This window comes from Sprattus sprattus (genome assembly GCF_963457725.1).
Source record: "Sprattus sprattus genome assembly, chromosome: 8".
NCBI classification, from domain to species: domain Eukaryota; kingdom Metazoa; phylum Chordata; class Actinopteri; order Clupeiformes; family Clupeidae; genus Sprattus; species Sprattus sprattus.
The window spans coordinates 20,546,097-20,568,623 of NC_137927.1; the positions used below are offsets into that span (position 1 = coordinate 20,546,097).

The following is a 22,527-nucleotide window of genomic DNA, read 5'->3' on the forward strand; positions in this document are numbered from 1 at the left end:
GTTTCCAGTCACAGGTGCTCTCTCTTGCACCTCAGTCACACAGTGTGCTGTCTGCGTTGGTACTGCACATGGAAGAACGTGGACTTACGATATACACATCTGTAGTCTCCTTGCAGAATCAGCAGTGACACTATTCGATGAATCTATAATTTGAACAAATGACTGGGAACTCATTGAGCCTAGCATTTGTACAAGAATGATTCAGTATAAACCCAAACAAAAGTTGATCACTCAACCAGTGACCGGTGGTATTCTGCAAAAGCAAGGATATTCTTCATTTTTTGGCAGGTTTTGTATGGGGGAAAAGGTACCCCACTAGGGTATTGAGTTGGAGTGAAGCATGGATGAAAGGAGTCTAATTATCAGTGTGTGCGACTGGATTGCTGCAGGCGAGAGTTTAATTGCGCTGTGGAGCGGGCATGCGGTAGAGGGCCACCTGCCCCCATGACCTCTGACCCCTCCGTGCTCTTACTGATGACTGCGGTAATTAAGACTGAGTGAGCCAGACCAGGCAGAAGGACAATCTGTAAAACACACACACACACACACACAGACACACTCTCACACTCCATTACTGTTAGCACAGCTGGGGTATCATTCCAGCACATAATGTGGTTCAGTCGGACTATATTTGAGCTTAGTAGATGTATCGAGAAAATGAAAACTTCATCTTACCAAGCTACATATAACCTTTTATTTACTAGAGGTAAGTATTTGTGTAATATTATTTTATCACACTGCACCATGCACAACTGTACCAGATATGACTTGTGATTGATTGTGAAGCTAATCTCTTAACAAGGTAAATGTACATTATCTCACTCATAGAAAATTAAACAAGGAACTGTACTTTTCTTTTCAGAAACTGTGCTAAAACAGCCCGCTTAGAATTATTTGTAGTGTTTTGTTTGCCTTTGCTTGTTTTGCTTGCAGATTTCATGTAGCTATTCAAAATCCAAACAATTAAAGCCTTCAGGAATATGAGGCTGACAGAACTCAGTCTGTCTTCAATGAACCAGAGAATGAATGGAACTCCAGGAAGCTATCACTGGAAGCCTTTTCACGGCTCCAGTCCTTCCATGGATGTGGTCGTTTCTTATTCATGTTAAAAATACTTTTTCCGCCCGACCTTGCTTTCAAAGATCATGAATATTGTATGTATTATAAAGATGTCAAATATCTCAAGCAACCTCTAATTTCTCTCTCGGTTGTTGTGGGCAAGCATGCTGTTGTTTGGGAGGGAGCTCTGCTTGTGAGGGTGAAGCACATGGCTTGTATCAAGATGAATGCGATGAGAGAAAATATTTTTCTTCTCGGGTGTGTGTTGCCACGTGCCAGGCCAGGGTTGCATCATCCAAAAAAATTAAATTGTTTCCTCGATTGCCTGAAGTTTAGAGAATGTCTCTTGTGATGACAAAAGGACAGTGATGGCACGTGTCTGTATGCATGCAAATGTGTGTGTGTGTGTGTGTGTGTGTGTGTGTTTGTATGTTTGTGAGTGAATGTGTGTGTGGCTGTTAAACGTTATGTCCCTATCCCTGTTCTTGGGAATTGATTGCGTTACATACACACCAAAAAAGTGCACACACACACACACACACACACACACCTTAGATATTGATTAAATCTCCTTGTGGGATTCTGGCACCTGTATTCCATTATCTCCCTAACAAAAGGAAGTGCAGGATAAAAAGCACTGAGCACAAGGAGAGGACGATAATTCCGCCAAGGAGCGGAGACTCTAAAAAGAATCAACATGGAGATTACTCCCTCGGGTCATATCAAACATGAGGCATTCATTCAGCGAATAGATGGCAGCAACACTGACACTTTAAGCCACGTACCACAGTGAATTGTGCACAGCCCCTCGGATGGATTTCTGACGCTGGCTTACTATTTTATTGAAATAGATTTAATATTTTAGGTATTTGCAGTTATTTAGCATATCCAACATTGCATTATATTGCACTATGTATCCACTCCATGTCACAAATGGAACCTTTACGCCACATCTTTCACAATAAAGCTCCATCCTGGGGATATTTATGCATTTCTGTTTGTAGTTTGATATTTAATAATCATGCTGATTTGATGCATTTACTGTAATTAACTATTGTTAACACTTTGCAGCCTGCTCTTAGACAAAATCACTTGGTTTCGACTAATCTGTGAATGACCTGTAATAAAAGGTCCTTGTTCGTAAAGGGTTAAGGGAAGATGGCCCAGGAGGTGTTCTCAAAAAGACCATCTCACCCTTATCCCCACCAAAGTGAATCCACATGTCAGTTGCGAGTCTGAAATACAGGGGCTTGATGGATTTCTCATGGTTCCTCTGTTGAGTGTTTGACCTTAACAGCTGTCTCTGACATTCCCCATCCACTTTCTGTGCAAGAGCTCTTCTGTCGAGCCAATGTACACAAACACTCTTGAACACATACGCCCCCAGTATATACACTCACGCCAAAGCTGACATACAGTACCCCATGTACACACATAGACATGCACATGCTCAGATGCACTGGTATGTTATCACAGAAATTAGACACATACACACTTACATTGAAACACAAGCATGCATTCATACAAAAGCATTTAATATAAGCAAAGATGCATGCACATGCATGCAAGCATAAATTTAAGTAGGCACACAAACACATAAACACACACACACACACACACACTGTGGGGGGTGCACCTGCACAGGCAACAAGGGGAGATTGATGTGACTGACCCCTTCCATTTACAGGGACATTACTCCAGTCACACTGCAAGGAAATACTGTACATAACTGGACGGCATGTTGTGAAGGCTGTCCCCCTACTGTTTGTCAGATTTGAGCTCCTCGAATTGAGCCAGCACAGGGCACCTCAGGTTCATGCTGTGCTGGCTGTTTGTGGAGGAGAGGAACAGGGTGTCCATGCCCCCCACTTTTCTAACCGTCCGCAGGCAAAGCAACGAGAATGATGTCAAAATGAGTCAGGAAGTAGAGTGGCTATTTGAAGGTTTACTTGCTCGGTTATGCTCTATAAGTCTCTAATGCGTAGCCTAGAAAAGGAGGATTGAGGAAAAATGTGTTGTGAGCAAAGGGTAGTGATATCTGGTCTTCTTTTAGAGTAATGGAACCCTGGTTCCAGTACACACTGTCCTCAATGCATTATTCCCATAAAAGTGATGGGGTAGATCTCACCTTATTCTGAGGTGCAGCAGTCATATCTTTGTGTTCCTTGGAATGGATGTGTGTTACATAGAAAGGATGAAATCCTTTTTAGATTTCCCTTGAGAAACATTCTAGAAAAACTTGTAAACATGAACAAATGCTATTTTCATAGTTCCATGTTCTCTAAGAAAAGGTTAAAGGGCATACAGCATGCACGCACACCGTAACATCATCTCCTTTGCACTGTCATAAATATTTCAAGAAATCTATGTTTAAAATGTTACACAATATGACAGCCGTGTAAACACGGAGAGAGAGAGAGTGACGGTCTTGTTTTATGACAAGGTCTGTGTCGAGTGGTATTTCCGTTACCTGTCCTGACCCATGGTTTTATTAAGAATGTGGAGCTTTGTGTGTGTGTGTGTGTGTGTGTGTGTGTGTGTGTGTGTGTGTTTGTGTGTGTGTGTGTGTGTGTGTGTGTGTGTGTGTGTGTGTGTGTGTGTGCGCGCGCGAGCGTGTGTGTGTGTCACTGTGGTGTCAAGAGCAGAGCTGTCACGAAGGCAGTGTCTGGAATAGGCATTTAAGAGCCTTTACAACGGGTGCGCTTAGGACATGATGACATTTCTTTGGAGACATGTCCTCCCAGCTCACTTAGCGAACCAAGGCAGTCTGATCGCATCATGGTTGAATCAGTGCCTCAGGGAAGAACACTATCTCAACTACCACGCTTTTAGGCTCATGGCTGTGTGTGTGTATGTGTGTGTGTACACGCACTTGTGTGTGCTTGAGGGGTGGTAGCAGGAATATTATACCAATTCAGGTCAATGATAATCCTTCAAGTGTTACTCAATCAACCAGCAAACAATGGCTAATTTCACAAATTCATCTGATCAGCATGATCAAAATAACAATAAAGCGGTTGCTTCCAGCTCTCTCTGGTACGCCAATCACACCCAGGAATCCCAATAGCTCACCGAAGCCTTGAATAATCTTCTATGAGAAGAGCAGCCCCATCACCATATTCTGCATTCCAGCTCCTCATTACCTTGCAAACATGCATATTTTCCATGGAATTGAATGAAGAATGTTAACCCTTGATGTGGATAGGCTGATTGTTTTCGTTCCCAACCATATGGAATCAATGGAATGGGACGGTTGAAGAGAAACTGACATAGCCCAGTGAGAATTGCGTGCATTTACACAGTGGTGTAGTCCTACATGGCATTTGGGATTGAGGTTAATGTGGCTCTGTTGTGCTCTGAAACCTTTCCCTCTCTCATCAGGGAGGTCCATTTGGCTGCTGGTGCTTGATGTGTTTTAATCTCCCTTGAAATTGCTCTGTAATCGCTGACATCAGAGACCACCAGGGATCTGTCCTTAGCGTCAGAACTGTTATTACCTTTCATCTTTCACTCCCAGCTGCCCAGCTTCCGAAGGTTTCAGAGGCAGAAATGTTGGTTTCAGAACATGTCGGCACAGTCTCTCAGCTCTTTGTCAATGCAGGAAAGCGCTGGAACTGTCTCTTGTGCTGTGGGGTGTGAAATCTTAGTGGATGTGATGTTGGGAATACCTACAGTACCTTTTCATCAAATGTTTACAATGTTTAGCACATCAGAACAGTGCAATCTATAGAGACAAAGAGGAAAGCACAGAGGAGAGGGAAAGAGAAGAATGTTTTTATGGAGGAAGAAAACTGACAGAGACAGAGGTGGAGAGACCATGACGCTTCTGAATTTCCTCCCAGGAAGAAAAAAGCAGCAGAGTTATGCATCATTCTGTCAAATTATGCACTTCAGAGGAAGACTATAGTTTATCACCGTGGGTTGCCACGGATATGAGAGGCGCAAGGGTAAAGGCGTGGGCAGATCATAATGGATTATCACTTCAAAAATCAAATGCACTAATCTTGATTCAGGTGAATAATTAATCTGCAATTCAACAATTCAAGATTCCCCCCCACAAATGGTAAATTGTTGATGGTACTGTGTAAAAACAATGAACGCATGATCACTTGGTACATGGCACTGTGCATCAATGCACACAGGGATCAACTGCATCTGCTCTTGTTGTTTAAAGTTTGGCAACCAGCAGGAGCCTATTTGGATTGCCGATAATTATGAGATCTTGAAGAGGGATCTGAGTCAATACAACACTGCTCAACCCCTGGACACACACTCTCAAGGGATTCAGGGATTTTGTGAAGGCCATTTGAAAGCTCTTGCCACAAAAGCTTTGTGTCAGCATCTCTGTGTATGGGAGTTCTGATAAGGGCCCCACCCAATGACCTCTTTCTGCTGCTGTGGTTGCCTCAGTCTCATATGTGGGTGGCTTGCACAAATAGCACCGATGCACAGTGGGGAAAAAAATGGCACAGCGATGTCTTTAATAGGTCTTGTATGAAAACAAACCTTGAACTTCATATTGATTTTGCTCAGTTAGGTTGTTTTTAGTACATTTCTTATTCATACTGTATCAGTGGAGGCACACACCAGTATGAGCTGAGTCTGTCCTGCTGCTGATATGTGTGGCAGCAGGAGTACATACTGACTAATCAGGGCACTGATCCATTACAGGCTGTGCAGCAGCTCTCTCCACGCGAGGGTACTGTGCACCCACTGACAGGACAGTACAGTTCATTATACAGTCAACATGACGGCACATCAGAAGCCAATGGTTTCCTGTGGTGAATGTTGTAACAGTCCAAGCCCCATCTTCTGGTTGTGAAGAGGCTGACATGCCTGGGGATTTTATGCATTCATAGCCTGTAGTCTCAGGTCTGTGCACACACGGACATGCAACATGGAATATACTAAGGGGTATCAAATTGAAATCAGCACTGGCTATATTTAATTTACATGTATAAAAATAATGGGCCGACCAAGTGTTTGAAGCTTTGAAAAAGATGCACCATGATTAAACAACGACACACATTCACTCACACTCACACATTCATCCATGGACAGCATTTGGCCTTAGCATTCAAAATATCACAACAAACATTCTATGATCTACAAGCACTAATTGGCCTTTGTATGCAGCACAACACAGTGTCCCCTCAATGTCCATCTCCACTGGGCTTGGTCAAAGGATTCACACTTGTGTTTGAATAATACACAGAATTAACTGAGAAAAAATAGGGGGGAAAATAGATTAAAGAAGAAAACAAACTCTCAGTGCATTAACTAAGCCATTCATGTGGGTGGATGCAGCTGCACTGTCCCCCCAGTGTGGTCTTGTCACGGCCGGACCTAGGCTCACAGCCCACATGGAACCCCATGGACTCCCCATAGGAGTCCCGCTATGGCACTGACAGACGCTCAGTGTGTCGTCAGCAAGCACCAAATCTGCCAGCAGCAGAGGCAAAGGATAAAGCCCACACTGAGCCTAAGTGCAGCCAGGTAACAAACATCCACACAATTGGCAACACTAGGAAAACTGTGCAGTTTTGTTAAATCGTGAAAGAACCACATTATCACTGCTTATTGTTTGAGCCCTCATTGCTTCACATTTTAAAATATGTTTAATTGCAATTGCTAAACAGAGCATTGAAATGATCATCTCTGTATAGCACGCGCTGCAAGGTTGCTAGTCTACTGCTCATTACGGCAAAATAATCAATCTTTCCGGATGTGCAGGTACAGTGCAATTAATCAGGATGTGGAAAACTACAAACTACAGTAGGATCAGGGAGAATGAAATGGAGGTCCCATGAATTAGGCATACTGTGCAACTGAGAGGAGGGGGTTAATGCTCTCCATAGCTCTGTTTATTGAGTGAGGGTGAAGTGAATCTTATAGCACAGCACAGAAGTAAACTGAGATGGGTGGCACTAACTCCCAGTCCTCATCTCTGAGCCTTTAAGAGTGGTTTCATCCTGTGACTGAATTCACTGGAATTGTGAGAATGAAAGCGGAAGCAGCAGGAATGTTTTTTTTTTTTCTTGTATCTTTCTGTGCTTTTTTGTGTGAGCCATATGTTTTGCCCTGGGAAACAATAAACATCATGAGTGGATAAGCAGATCATGCAGCGAATGGCACACATGGGAAGCAGACAGTGACCTTTGAATTAAGGTCAACCTTACAAAAAAATCCTCTTGAAAAGTCGATGGAAATAAATGCTAAAAGATATTAGGTGGCTCAGCAGTAGAACATAAAACTCTGAATGCTGAACGTGGATACTGATTGTACCACGATTTTATGCTAAGCGTTTTTTTGTATGTAGGTATGCTTATTTAAAACCAAGAATTTAGGTCATATATTATTGCTTTTGTCTGAGGATGGCAAAGTATCATAGCTCTAGGATTTGAGAGCTGGAACGCCAGAACTCTCTCTATTTTATATTCACCTTAGCTCTGTTTCTATTAACTGAGCAAAACCCAAACTGTAGAGGTCAAAGTTCATCTATGTGTAATTGTTACCACTCCTGCTTATCATCCTCCATCTGTATTTTTGAGTAAGTGCACTAATAAAAAAAGATGTACAGTGTATGTGGATCACGTTTCAGAACAGAGACACAGCTGCATCTGCAGTTGTGTAGATTGTGCCGGGGAGTGTTAACGATTTCCTGAGTATATTATTAGTATGCTTCTGTTAAGACAATGCATTCATTCCTCCCACTCGTGGGGATATGTAAACACATCACAAAAGAGGGGCAAGGAGAACATTCATCATGGCATTGACAGTTTCCTGTCACCTTCAGAGGGAGGAATGCTTTTCCGGAGGCACGCTTCCAACACCCCTGAGAGTCTCTGAAAAGAGAGAGTGGGATTCCAGCCATGGCAGTCAAGCAGATCAAAGCTCTGTGCCTTTGTGCTCTGCATCTCAATGGCGACCATCTACAGACCAGCCTGAAATTCTGATGTAATATGTACACTTCCTGCCATTGACAGGACTTCACGTCTACACAACGCATTTCGAGAATGAATAGCTCAAGGGGCATCTAATTTTAGGCGCTTAGGCCATATCAGGTACATTTCAGAGGAGATTAAATCATTTTCATGTGAAATCTTTTTACTACACCATCTGACGCTACCCTGCATCAATCACAATAATGTTAAAGGTAGACTGCCACATTCACCATTTATTGCACAGTTGCTTTTGTACAGGGTGGTTTCTATGTCATGAATGATATTCTCAGCATTCATTCAGCACATATACTGCCCTGGATGGAAATATGGCAACATTCACCGGCATTAAAGCAACAGCCAGTCGTTGAGGGGTCTGGATTGTTGGTAGAGGTGGTTGCATTGTATCATGTCAGTGGAATAACTCAGAACGGTCCTTTAAAAAAAGAAAATGTTCAACATTAAATCCAGATCAGAAACAGCTCATTCCCTGATCTGATTTTTGTTGTGCTCTTTCTAAATTAGCTGGGAGCCCTAAACAGCAGGAATTCATGGACTGCAAAGTCTTAGTGCAAATTTCAAAGGAGATGGGAAATAAATGAAGATCATAAGCTCAAAATAACATTAATAATCATAAGGCAACAATTATAAATATATCAAAATAGTCTTCAACAACTATCTTTGCTATGAAAAGGGTACAAAACTTTTGTCCTGCACGAGTGAAAGAGACATATTTTTGAGTTCTTCTGCAGACTTGACACTTTTATAGCCAAGAATGTTAAGGATCTTCTGACACACTGTCTGCGTGTAATCCACCATCTCAATGGACAACTTCAGCCTCCAACTCTCGGCGTTCGCTGCAGAGTCCCTGACCGTACCGTACTTATGTTTGGCCGAAAGCTCACTACTCCCTCTGGTGTTGGCCTGAATCCAGTCCACCACGTTCTTGTCCATCGGCAAGTTAAGGTAGTCATAGATCTCCTTCGTCTTCTGCAGAGGGTTCCGTGCTAAGTCCTCATATCGGACTAGCATGTACTTCCCTTTTAGCCAGTACGGGTGGCTGAGGCCCGTGGATACAGAGCTGAGGAAGTCATCGCACACCATAGTCAGCTGCGTAAGGTCCAGGTTGTAGGGCTTCCTCCCTGTAGCCCTCCAGATCCTCCACAGCCGGTATGTGTCCCGAAATGTTTCAATCCGAGAGGAGAGTATCCCCCTGGGGTCCCTCACCAGCTGGATCACCTTCAGGTTGAGCCGAGGGTCCTCCACCAGGGCCCGCAGGTCACCGATTTCCGGCACACGTACAATCTTTATGGCCGTGTGACGCCGCTCGCGGCAGGACTCAGCGGCGAGCGTCATGTTGAGGGACGCACACTTTTTCACGCAGTCGCCTTCCTCCACGTTGGCGTCCCCCGGGCCAAAAGCGTCACACACCGGCTGGGAGCACAGCGCCTTGCTCGCTCCGCGACGGAACAGCTTATCCGTGGTGTGATTGGCCGGGGGAGGCTTGATGTAGCTCTCCAGAAAGTGAAGGTCACAGCCATAGAGGCTCCGCAGCAAGTCACGGCTGGCACCAAGCATCACCCTGCGGTCGGCTGTGTTCCGACTATGAGAAAGGCGTGGAATCAGCGCCGTCTGGACGTGGTAGAGAGGCTCAAAGAGATAAAAGACATCTGAGTGCTGGTTGAGCAGCTGGCCCACAAAAGAGGAGCCGCTGCGGGTGGTGGCCAGCACCAGAATATGGGTTTTGCGGGAGGCATTGTAGATGAAGTAGGGGTACTCCTCACAGCCACGTTCAAAAGACGGGTCCGTGTCCTGGGCTCCCAGGCCACAGTTCTGGGGGCTTGGCATGGGACAGAGGTGAAAGGGCTTGGAGGTGAAAGTCCGGATGGCTGTGTACTGGATGGCAATGGAGGCCAAGGCTAGCAGGATCACAGCCTTCCAGGAACATTGCATGGCTAGGAAACTTCATTTAGACACTGCCGGCTGCCTCTGATCCTATTAGAAAGAGAAGAAAACGGGGAAATATTTGGTTTCAGCCATGCAGTGAAATGGAACAAATATGACAGAGATACTTGTTTTATCTGGTGCAAAATATTAGGTTATACATGGTTTATAAAACACCAAACAAAAGATATGTTTATAGCTCATTTGTGTAATGTATGAATAAGGCATGAAGCTATAGCTTGGTGAAGATATTTAAGCAATTTGAATCAGTGAAAAGCAGGAACAAGTGTAGTCCGTTGCAATTAGAGTGAAAAGCACTTGCCTCAACTGTAAATATTTTAAGGCCATTTTGAATTTCAGTAGAAACACAGAAAATTACAGGCGTCAATACAGATATAATTGCCAAATCTTACAAATATCAAAGTGAATTCCAACGGTATGTATTCTAAATAATCTTGCATCACGTAAAGAAAGAATAAATTGCACAATTGAAGGGACAAAAAGATCTCACCGCCGCTGATTTCAACACATAACACTACACCTTTGTCTTCATACGGTAGTGTTGGAAATCTTATTTTTAAAACGCTTAACCGCCGTGAGAGCAGTCTGGAAGGTAGGCTATTCGATAACCTCAAACATTGTTTGTATCGGCGGCATGAGTTTCTTATCTTCCCTTATAGAAACGGTGACCTACTGCAGGCACATGATCTAATCTAAAAAAGTATCACGCATACACGGGATGCTTCTTGATTACTTCATGGCAATACTCATGTTATATATTAGACAGGGTCTCGAAAATGTATGGAGAAGAGTAGAAAACTGATTTTATATTAGATGTATGCAGGGGAGAAATCATGTCCTAACTGAAGCGTATTTAGCCTATTTAAAAATCAATCACAAAAAGGTTAATATGTTGAAGTTTGCATGTCCTCGGGCACCTGTAAGAAAGTTTCCCCCCTCGATATTTGCCAAAAATGGGTACACTGGTGACATGGCATATTTATGGCAGAGTATTCAGAGTGATACATCCGCTCAAATCGGTGTTCTCGAAAGACCTGGCTTTAATACCGCAGTGGGGCATAACATTACATACAATTTCGGTTTCAAGACATAAGGGGAGGAGGATCATTTTGTAATTCGGCAGATTCAAAGCAACTTCGTCAAGTTTAAATATTGTTACCTGGCTTGTCAGTTTTATGTCGGAAGGCTGTCATAAATCCGAGCAAACAGCCGAATCCTTATTCATGAAGATTATATCTTCCCGTTTTCCATAGAACGCAAAATCCACAGCAGGCATCTTGGCGAGAAAGCGACAAGACGAAAAAACACATCCACACAGTGTACATCCATGTGGCGGTACATGCCGGAACAACGTTTAATATTTAGCCAAACAAACGTAAATATATTAAAGAAGAAATATATTAAATACTCCGATATAGCGCATCATGTTTCAAAGCTAGACGACCTTCCTCCCCTACGCGAGGTTTTTGATCTGACGCGCTTGACTGTCTGCGTGTATGTGAGATACAGTGGGACGAAGTGTCTGGACCACCCCTATACCCCCGGCTCTCTCTCTCCCTCCTCCTACTTCATGTTCCTCTCCCTTTCGCGTACACCAAATCATTTCTCCTTTCGTATAGACTTGCTTAATGGCCATTTAGTGGTATTTCCGGACCAAGTGATTGCAGTGAAGAAAACTTCGCAGATTTTTTTTTCGATTTCCGTTTTTTCATAACCTGATATGATGCTTGTTGAGCATTATGCCTTAACCTTCTAACCAGCTCTTGTATAATAAGATACATCTTTTATGAGGTCAAACTTTAAAGATTCAACACAAAAGTTATCCTCAAGCGTTTGATAGCCATGGTGTGTGTTGCACACTATGGGCCGTGTGCTTTATATTGTATTTATTTGTATTTGTTTTTATTGTTTTTGTATTGTATTTATTTTTTTGTAGGCGGACAGATAACTCAGGTAGACTAGGCCTATATAAGTATCTCTTGCTTCATGTGGCGCTCCTCAAAGCGTCTGTCACCTGTAATGTTGAGTTCTTGCAGTCAAAAACATCAATTGCATCTCACGAACATTTCACACAACATCTCACGTTTGTTTATTCATTTCTAAAATGAAAAAACAGGAATACCCATGCCTTGTTTTAGTGGCTCATAACCTTGGCTTTGAAAGGCATCTGGCTGGGTTTCCTTTTAGCAGTGATAACAAAAAAAGGAGATTGTTTTATAATCTCCCTCAGGTCCCTATACAGCTATCAAAACAATATTGGAAGAGACATTGCTCGTTGGATTTGCACATGATAGTGAGTGATAGCTTCTTCACCTAATCTGCATGGCCCAGTTGGCACAACATCACAATATTAGACTTCATCCTTTAGAGTCAATTGCCCAGGACTTATGGCTGAGGTAGACTCTTATTTCAGAAACATCTGGTCTGCTTTCGGAATACTTGATGATGACGATGATGATGATGATAGTTATTTCCCACCATCAGAGACACACAGAAATAGAATATGCTTTGTACTATAATTCTACTTTAATTTTAAGCTTTTAACCAACATATTGTATCATAAGGTGGACAAAAGCTTGAAAATTAAACAATATATTATAATATTGGGAATCAGTTTAATCATTAGCAGTCAGAGACCCTATCCAAGGAGGTTGGCTGGCAGAAAATTGCTTATTTCTTGCCAATAAGCCAGTTTTCTTTATTTTAATCGACGCCCCTTTCTAAACATCTTTAAAAACATCTAAACATTTCAGGGTGAAAGTCCTCCTGGAGAGCTTGAAAAAAGATTCTTGTCATCGAACGATATTCTCACAGGTGTGGAGCATATCATTGGATGAAAAGAATCTCTCCAAGAATCCCACCGTCATGTTAGGCATGTAAACTATACAAACAGTATACTGTTTTAAAGGACATAACAGAAACCCTCATGTTGGGCTATGGTGGGCTCTGATGCAGACGAAGAAAAAGTGCAATCCAATCCCATGCATGTTTTGCCACTGAGAACTCAGCACTGATCTCTTTTAGTAGTAATGGGAGCAGCTGGCCGATGATGTGTATTGGATGTGTACTTATTTGTTTTATGAATGATATCCAATTGGCCAGTGCCTTGTCTTGAAAATGGCATTGTAATTTTCTGGAAAGTGTTTTGTTACTGTTGTAGCCTGCCACAGCGACCTTTCACCACCCTCTGTGAATAATTTTATGCATCCTTGACACCACACTTTCTTTGCTAAGGATGTGGCCATTTTATATTGTAGTCTGTTTGGATGTGTAGGCAGTCAACAGCAACATTCCTTACAGTTAAACTTAAGCTGAAGGGGCCCTTTGCCTGCCTTCTAACCATGACTCGATTTAAATCAGTCACGACAAAGGCATAACATGGCCCTCTTTTAATGTGGAGAATGTATGCATAGCCCTTGTTTATGTGAACTACCTCACCAAGTGATTGCAGTGAAGAAAACTTCGCAATGTTTTTTCCGATTTCCGTTTTTTCATAACCTGATATGATGCTTGTTGAGCATTATGCCTTAACCTTCTAACCAGCTCTTGTATAATAAGATACATCTTTTATGAGTTCAAACTTTAAAGATTCAACACAAAAGTTATCCTCAAGCGTTTGATAGCCATGGTGTGTGTTGCACACTATGGGCCGTGTGCTTTATATTGTATTTATTTGTATTTGTTTTTATTGTTTTTATATTGTATTTATTTTTTTGTAGGCGGACAGATAACTCAGGTAGATTATATAAGTATCTCTTGCTTCATGTGGCGCTCCTCAAAGCGTCTGTCACCTGTAATGTTGAGTTCTTGCAGTCAAAAACATCAGTTGCATCTCACGAACATTTCACACAACATCTCACGTTTGTTTATTCATTTCTAAAATGAAAACAGGAATACCCATGCCTTGTTTTAGTGGCTCATAACCTTGGCTTTGAAAGGCATCTGGCTGGGTTTCCTTTTAGCAGTGATAACAAAAAAAGGAGATTGTTTTATAATCTCCCTCAGGTCCCTATACAGCTATCAAAACAATATTGGAAGAGACATTGCTCGTTGGATTTGCACATGATAGTGAGTGATAGCTTCTTCACCTAATCTGCATGGCCCAGTTGGCACAACATCACAATATTAGACCTCATCCTTTAGAGTCAATTGCCCAGGACTTATGGCTGAGGTAGACTCTTATCTCAGAAACATCTGGTCTGATTTCGGAATACTTGATGATGACGATGATGATGATGATAGTTATTTCCCACCATCAGAGACACACAGAAATAGAATATGCTTTGTACTATAATTCTACTTTAATTTTAAGCTTTTAACCAACATATTGTATCATAAGATGGACAAAAGCTTGAAAATGAAACAATATATTATAATATTGGGAATCAGTTTAATCATTAGCAGTCAGAGACCCTATCCAAGGAGGTTGGCTGGCAGAAAATTGCTTATTTCTTGCCAATAAGCCAGTTTTCTTTATTTTAATCGACGCCCCTTTCTAAACATCTTTTAAAACATCTAAACATTTCAGGGTGAAAGTCCTCCTGGAGAGCTTGAAAAAAGACTCTTGTCATCGAACGATATTCTCACAGGTGTGGAGCATATCATTGGATGAAAAGAATCTCTCCAAGAATCCCACCGTCATGTTAGGCATGTAAACTACAAACAGTATACTGTTTTAAAGGACATAACAGAAACCCTCATGTTGGGCTATGGTGGGCTCTGATGCAGACGAAGAAAAAGTGCAATCCAATCCCATGCATGTTTTGCCACTGAGAACTCAGCACTGATCTCTTTTAGTAGTAATGGGAGCAGCTGGCCGATGATGTGTATTGGATGTGTACTTATTTGTTTTATGAATGATATCCAATTGGCCAGTGCCTTGTCTTGAAAATGGCATTGTAATTTTCTGGAAAGTGTTTTGTAACTGTTGTAGCCTGCCACAGCGACCTTTCACCACCCTCTGTGAATAATTTTATTCATCCTTGACACCACACTTTCTTTGCTAAGGATGTGGCCATTTTATATTGTAGTCTGTTTGGATGTGTAGGCAGTCAACAGCAACATTCCTTACAGTTAAACTTAAGCTGAAGGGGCCCTTTGCCTGCCTTCTAACCATGACTCGATTTAAATCAGTCATGACAAAGGCATAACATGGCCCTCTTTTAATGTGGAGAATGTATGCATAGCCCTTGTTTATGTGAACTACCTCTTGTGACTACCATAGTCAACAATTTGCTATTTCCATTGTTGCCGTTAATATAGTGCGAATGTAATACTATGTTTAATGTCTGCTTTATTCTTCTAATTATATGCTGTCTATGTATGTTAAATATATAAAAATGTAAGCTTGAAGAGACTGGCTTTTAAAACGTTGTTAGCCACAGTGAGAGATAAATAAATAAACAAATACAGACATATTCTAAATTATATATAAGAGACTAGACGCAGGCCAGATGTATTTGGTCCATGAGCTAAAGCCTAGCATAATGAATTTAATGACTGGAAAGTCTATGCAGTTGGGTTACAGTGATGTTTACAAACCCAGTGGGGGAGGGGTTGGATTTGGGGGTATTATGATGTAGGTAGACTATAATCATACTCTGTTATGGTCTATATGGCTTTTGCTGTTCTTGTGGCTAACCTAAAAATAATGCCACCGAATCTCATGATAATCCGCTCCATTATGCACAAAAACTAGACCATGCTTAACACAGAATGCTTTTATATGGCTCTTTTCATGTTTCATTCCAACCCTTAGTCTCCTACACCTTTCTCTTTCTTCAATGTGTCGCTTATTTGTCTTGGCCTCAAAACTATGCCAAACTCTTGCCTTTGGAATAAAATAATCTCCTTTGGCTACCTCCCACTGGTAATCCCACACATCCTGGGCACAGCCAGAGTCAGATTACGACAGGCTTTATCTCTATGGGCCTTGTCTTTGTGCTTTATCTGACTTTGCTTCGTTTTACATTTGCTCTGAGTGCTTTTCTAAGCAAACGGATCACATCCACATTCACCCTTGCACATGGGTCAGAGAGAAATAGAGAATGAGCAAGAGAGAGAGCAAAAGAGAAAGAGTGGGGGTGTGTTTGAGAGAAAGAGATTGTGTGTGTGTGAGAGAGAGAGAGTGAGCGCTGGGGGGGGGGGTTGTCCCCCCCAACAATCATTGTAAACACAAATAAATAACTTTGAATAATATAGTTATATTAAATAAAAGCACAACAACACAAGCGGTGCTGATTATAAACGTAAAACAATGTGTTGAAAAGTGTTGAAAAATCATAATCCCCCTACTCCTCAAAATGGTTTGGTTCACATGCTGTTTCCAACGGGCAGGGCTATACTGGCAGCTCTGAGTTTCAGTCAATCAGCCTAGTACACGGTCAGATTGTGAGGAAACCAACCACACCAGTTAAACCTCTAGAAGTCAAAAGCCAGAAGTAAAAGCCATTTATCACACCACTTGTTCAACAAACACAAGCTTGTAACATGAAAAGTGACATTTCTCCTGCTTTGTCCAAAAGCTCAAACTTGAGCTGGTTAACAATCATTAGCTAGATTTTGGACATACACACACACTCTCCTCTTTTTCCTCCTCTCTCCGCTGTCACTGCCACCATGCTACACGATATGTAAAGAGGTTGAGAGACATTGGACCTTATTCTCAAACACAGTTAAGAACATGTTACAAAGTTCCGGGAAAAGAACATGTTACAAAGTTCCGGGACAATTCTGGGATTTATGACGCTGGTATGGCCATGGCACAGAGGCCATTCTCCATATTAAACGTCATTGTAGCGTCCCAAAATTAGCAAAACGTGCGGGGACGTCTGGAAACGTTTTGTAGACGTCCTGGGGACAGTATTCGAGGATGTCTAAAGGACGCATCGTGAACGTAGCAGGGACGTTGGGGTAACATCCGTTTTAGTAATGCTAGATTTATTGGTGTCTCTGCAAACAACGATCAAATCAAATAGCAAGTATCACATATCAAAATGAATTACAATCTTCAATTCTTCACCAACAATTGTAATGATGACATAGGTTAGACTTGCCTGCCTCGATGACATCTTGTTAATTGTGAGCTGGAACATGCTAAAAGTCAACAAACATATCTGAATGAGTTGCACAGAAACATCATGCAAAATTTGCATACACAAAATTCATGCAAAATTTTAACTGCAGACTTTGCTGTCTAATATGAAGCTCATTTGTATCATGATTAACAGCTGCATATTCCTAACAATTACAATGGAAACAATTCAGAAACAAAGTAATGAATTACTATTAAATGGCTCGTGAATTTGACCATGTATCTGTCGGTGGCTAGTAGATGATTGCATTGTAAAATGTTAATTTGGAACACGTAAGTATTTTAGTTTTTGCAACTTGTATTTTACTCAGTTAGAGTGAGTTTATTGTCACATAACTGTGTGTGACACACATGTAACATGTACTCAAGTTGACATAAACGTACTCCCTGGTATAAATTGTTATCATGATGGGAATGTTTTTTTTTTTTTCAAATGCATACAACTAAATGCATTTGAGATTGGGCGAAGGACTCGGGTGATTTTAGTCACTATAACTACAAGTGATGTCACTCTCTTTGGTTGGGCACTCAAATTAAGATGATTTGTCATTGGTCACTTTTTCAGTATGTCTCATTTGGAAACTCCCGTGCTTTATATCTCCCGCAAGTGTCACCACTCTTCTGACCTTCATTGGTCGTTTGACAGTTTCTCATGGATACATGAAAAAAGCAGGTTTTGACTACAGTCGACGGATTATGTGAAGAGATTACACAGGTAGAAGTAAAGCGTGTAGTTTGTAGGTATTGTCGACGTTAGAAATTGTATTTTCGTGTTAAACACAATGTTATGGATATGGAAACCTAGCATGGAAACCTAGCATGTTAAACTAAAAGTCAAAGGGCATTGACTTGAGCTGTGTGTGGCTAAGCGCGTTACCAGTGTACGATTTAAATTGAAGTATGGACCGACATGTTCATGGGGCTACTACCAATACCGTATTGCCCTCTGATGATATTTTCAAAATGAGCGAAAGCGATTAGTTTGAATTTTACTATCTAGACGAAAATGAAAATATTAACAGCCATGAGAAAATTCAGAAGAAGCGAAGTTGTGTTATTTAAATTGATGATGAAAACAATAAACTATAGTTTGAATCACTTGTGTTGTTACTTTACTGTAAATTAAAGCCATTTTAGCTGAGCCATGTTGTCCGTTTTCTGTTGACCATTGTAACTTTTAGGTTAGCAAGTAATTGGTTGCTACTCAACACCTGGAACACACTGCTGTGAGAAGACTTGAGAGCTGAACAAAACGACATGTTTTCTATTTAAAATTAGCATTTACAAAATGAAAGGAGCGAAAAATGCCATATAATAAACTATTTACTAACCTCGACCGTTCGGTAACGCCGGGGAATATCACTTAGTTAACCTCAGTTTGACATTTCCCCGGCATGTCCTCCCTCTTGGTTAGTAAATAGTTAGCTGAACGTTAACATTAGCAAAAAATGAATGCTAGTCTCATAACTAGCGACACTATTAATGAACTCATCTTGCCAGCCGCGAACCTAACACTGAACTATTAAACTGCTTCTAAACAAATATCACTATTGACGTACTCACTAATACCGTACACAATAATACGCTTAATGTAAACACTATAAAAACGTAACTAACCTGTACTAACACGATAGAAATATACAGAACACCTGAACGCTTTATGTACACTATACATTATATAACTAACTATGTGCTAGATAACTTAATAACTATACTACCTATATACTATAATATTTTAAAAATACACCTGCCTTTACTAATAAAATACAAAAGATGCTTTCTCTGTCTCTTTCTGTCACTCACTTTCCAGCTACTACGAAACCCACAAACGCAACGGTTGAGCACGAGATCGCTAAGACCAGGTTCTATTTTATCAGAGCGGGAATAGCGCAATAGTGTAGTAGCCTACCTTTGTCTTGAAATATGGTTAATTACCCATGTTGTGCTGTTGAGTTGAAGTATATAGATTGTAAAAATAGTATGTGTCTGGATGGTAAGACAGAAGACCCTGGCTACATAATAATCTTGTTGACCAAATTAAATTATTTGTGTTCATGTAGACTAAGTGGAACGTCCTTGGAAGTTTTCAGCTAAATTGTAATTTTTCTTAGAAATTTGTACTAAACACGTCCATCACCTTGATGTATGACACTGTGTTTGCAGTGCACCCAATTTGCAGTCATGACTTGTACATAATTTCTGTTTTTCAGGGGGAACCACTCTACCCTTCACTGTCACCTCCTCCTACGCCACACTTCACTCCATCCCCAGCTCTGCTTACGCCACCCTTCACTCCACCCTCACCTCCACCTCCGCCACACCTCACTCCATCCCCACCTCCGCCTCCAACCCACTCTCTACAATCCTCATCCGGGCCGCACTCCACCCTGACCCATGGCCTTAGCAGAGGCATCACTGGTTACACAACAAAGTTCTACCATTAGGGATCCTGTCTTTGCTCCCTCATCCCTCACTGCTGGTTGATCACCTTCACTCCACCCTCACCTCCAACACCTTCACTCCATCCCCACCTCCACTACCCTTCACTCCACCCTCACCTCTGCCACCCTTCACTCCATCCCCACTTCCAACACCCTTCACTCCACCCTCACCTCCTCCACCCTTCACTCCATCCCCACTTCCAGCACCTTCTCTCCATCCCCACCTCCGCCACCCTTCACTCCATCCCCACTTCCACCACCCTTCACTCCACCCTTCACTCCATCCCCACTTTCAGCACCTTCTCTCCATCCCCACCTCCGCCACCCTTCACCCCATCCCCACTTCCACCACCCTTCACTCCACCCTTCACTCCATCCCCACTTCCAGCACCTTCTCTCCATCCCCACCTCCGCCACCCTTCACTCCATCCCCACTTCCACCACCCTTCACTCCATCCCCACTTTCAGCACCTTCTCTCCATCCCCACTTTCAGCACCTTCTCTCCATCCCCACCTCCGCCACCCTTCACTCCATCCCCACTTCCACCACCCTTCACTCCATCCCCACTTCCAGCACCTTCTCTCCATCCCCACCTCCGCCACCCTTCACTCCATCCCCACCTCCACCACCCTCACCTACACCTCCGCCACCCTTCACTTCATCCCGGCCCCCTCTAAGGACGGTATTGACGGTCGACGGCCATGTCGACCGAGAGCCGGTCGTGGAGCACTGCAGCCCAAGGAAAAAGCGCCTGGCGGAGGCCGAGCCGCGGCGGTCCCCAGAAGGGATCAGACACACATCAGAAGGGCTGATCGGTCCCGCCTGGTTGAATCCCCGGGCAGACGGCGCAGACCCCATCCGTTTACCTCTTAAAGTTTTCTTACCCTCTTGATCCTGTCTTTGCTCTCTCACCCCAGCAGCAGTACAGTGGCCCACAGTGGACACTCTATCTTCCATGTAGAGTATGTCTTACTAACACTCTCTGTCTTACTAACTTCCTACGCACACCCCTCACCCCAGAAGACCCCTGTCCACCCTCTACCCTCCGTGTGAGCCTTCATGAAATCTCACTAAGAGTCTGTGTCTTACAAATGTTGGTCAGCCCAGATCCTCTTCCAAGGCCTCACCATCAGCATCTTCCTGCCCAGATGTCCTTCTGATTATATTTGTCGCAACCATAGTACCCTGACAACAGCTTCATGCATCTTACCATCTTTGCTCCCTCACCCCAGCAGCAGGAAATTGGCCCACAGTGCCCTTCTTCACCCGCCTGGTTTGAAATGAAGAGAGTAAGTATTTAGGTGCATCATCTGAATAAAAAATGCATCCCTGAGATGGGTTGGAATAGCCATGCTTCTGAGGTCAATCGTCGTTTTACAGGCGCCCAACCCCAAGGTATGGAGAAAACCATCCACTGAGAGACCTGATGGGAGGAATGACCACAGGAACACAAACATGCATTAAGCAGCTAAGTTATGCTAGCTCTCGTGTTATAGTGCCACCTTTATGCCACATTATTTGACGTGAAATGTATGCATCTCTTTATTTCTGTCTGTTCCAGACAGTTTAACAAAATCAAAGAGAGATAGAAGGATGGGGATGGAAGAATGAAAAGGGCCCCCATGCCTAGCAATCTGTTAGATTCTGGATTTGTATGTTTGTATTTATGTTACAGCCTATTAAAACAAACCTGTTTCAGATATGGAGAAATGTCTCAAAAATATTAAGCATCCTTTTGAGCTCTTTGAAGTCAAAGACAAAAATTCTGATTTTAATAATCGCAGATGAGACATCTTAAAATATCTACGTCAGAATTAAAATAAGAAAGTTCTCAAAGGATTGGTGGGACACTGCTGAAATGTTGATTAAATGAATTATTTTTACTTGATTAGACATTGGATACCTTTTTAAATAGCATACATAAATACAATGCTTAATTTCATGTTAAGTTTCCCTAGGCACAATAAAATTACTTAATCAATTGCATAGTACCGAAGTCATTATAAACGTGTCTATAGTGCTGATATCTTAACTACAGTATCCTACCTATACTTAATATCAAGTTGGCCAAACAAAATACCTAAAAATTAAACCAGTAGGGACAAATTCATGTTTTACTTTTAGCTGCTTTGTTATATTTTAAATTGTGTATTGTTTTACAGACATTGTTTTGTATCAGTCTTACATAAATTCCAGCCAACGTACAAGAGTACTGGCAAATGGGTTTGTCCCCCCACCCCCCCAGTTCCACTCCAGCCTGTGCCCACATGGTTGTTAGCGCTGATGGGCAAAATGTTTGCAGGGCAGAACTTTGGCGTTCTGTTTGTCAAACTGGATGAAATTTGCTCTCTGGGACCGAGTCATGAAACACTACAACAGCAACTGAGCATGAGGTTGGAGGAGACTCTGGGCTCAGTGACAAGCTCCAAACACCCAGAGGCCCATGCATGCAAACAATGTGGAGCGCACAAGCCCCTCTGAATTCATTTCTGGATACATGTCATGCCATACATTCTAATTCTGTCAGATACACTTTGTCAAAAGTTAGCTTGTAACAAGGGTTTATTTTGCAAGGGGGGGAAAAAAGGTGTGTCATTTTTGATTTCTGGGATTCATGAGTTAATGCATGCAGGCCTCTGGAGAGGGTTTTCTGATTGAAGGTCTAGGGAGTTGCTTGAGTCTGTTTCACTGATTTTGTGTTTTCTTACAAAGCCACTTCACATTGAATCCTGCTTTAATCAAATTCAACGCTATTAATTTATAGTTCAACACTAAGGTGGTTCCATCCAGGAAAATAAACAGTTATCTTGGTGGTGTCTTTGACCTTCAAACTGAGATCATTTTCTTTCACGCCAGCAGAAAGAAGCCATTTTAGTGCACAGCACACTGGACTGAAATCCCAACTCTGAAGAAAGACTGCCATGAAATATATACTGGATTCAAACTGACCCAAATATGCCACCAGGAATTACTTCAGATGCACCAGGAAATTAAAGGAATCTGACCACTAATCCTTGTAGCACTGAC

The 22,527-nt window shown here is 42.2% G+C and overlaps 1 protein-coding gene across 1 annotated transcript; it reads right to left on the reverse strand.

The window, feature by feature from the left end:
- Positions 1-8,684: 8,684 nt before the first annotated feature.
- Positions 8,685-9,953, reverse strand: chst1 (carbohydrate (keratan sulfate Gal-6) sulfotransferase 1; the record flags this gene model as incomplete). Its single annotated transcript, XM_080843821.1, has 1 exon — positions 8,685-9,953. One exon carries the CDS (start codon positions 9,951-9,953, stop codon positions 8,685-8,687), a length of 1,269 nt encoding a protein of 422 aa, XP_080699947.1.
- Positions 9,954-22,527: the final 12,574 nt, after the last annotated feature.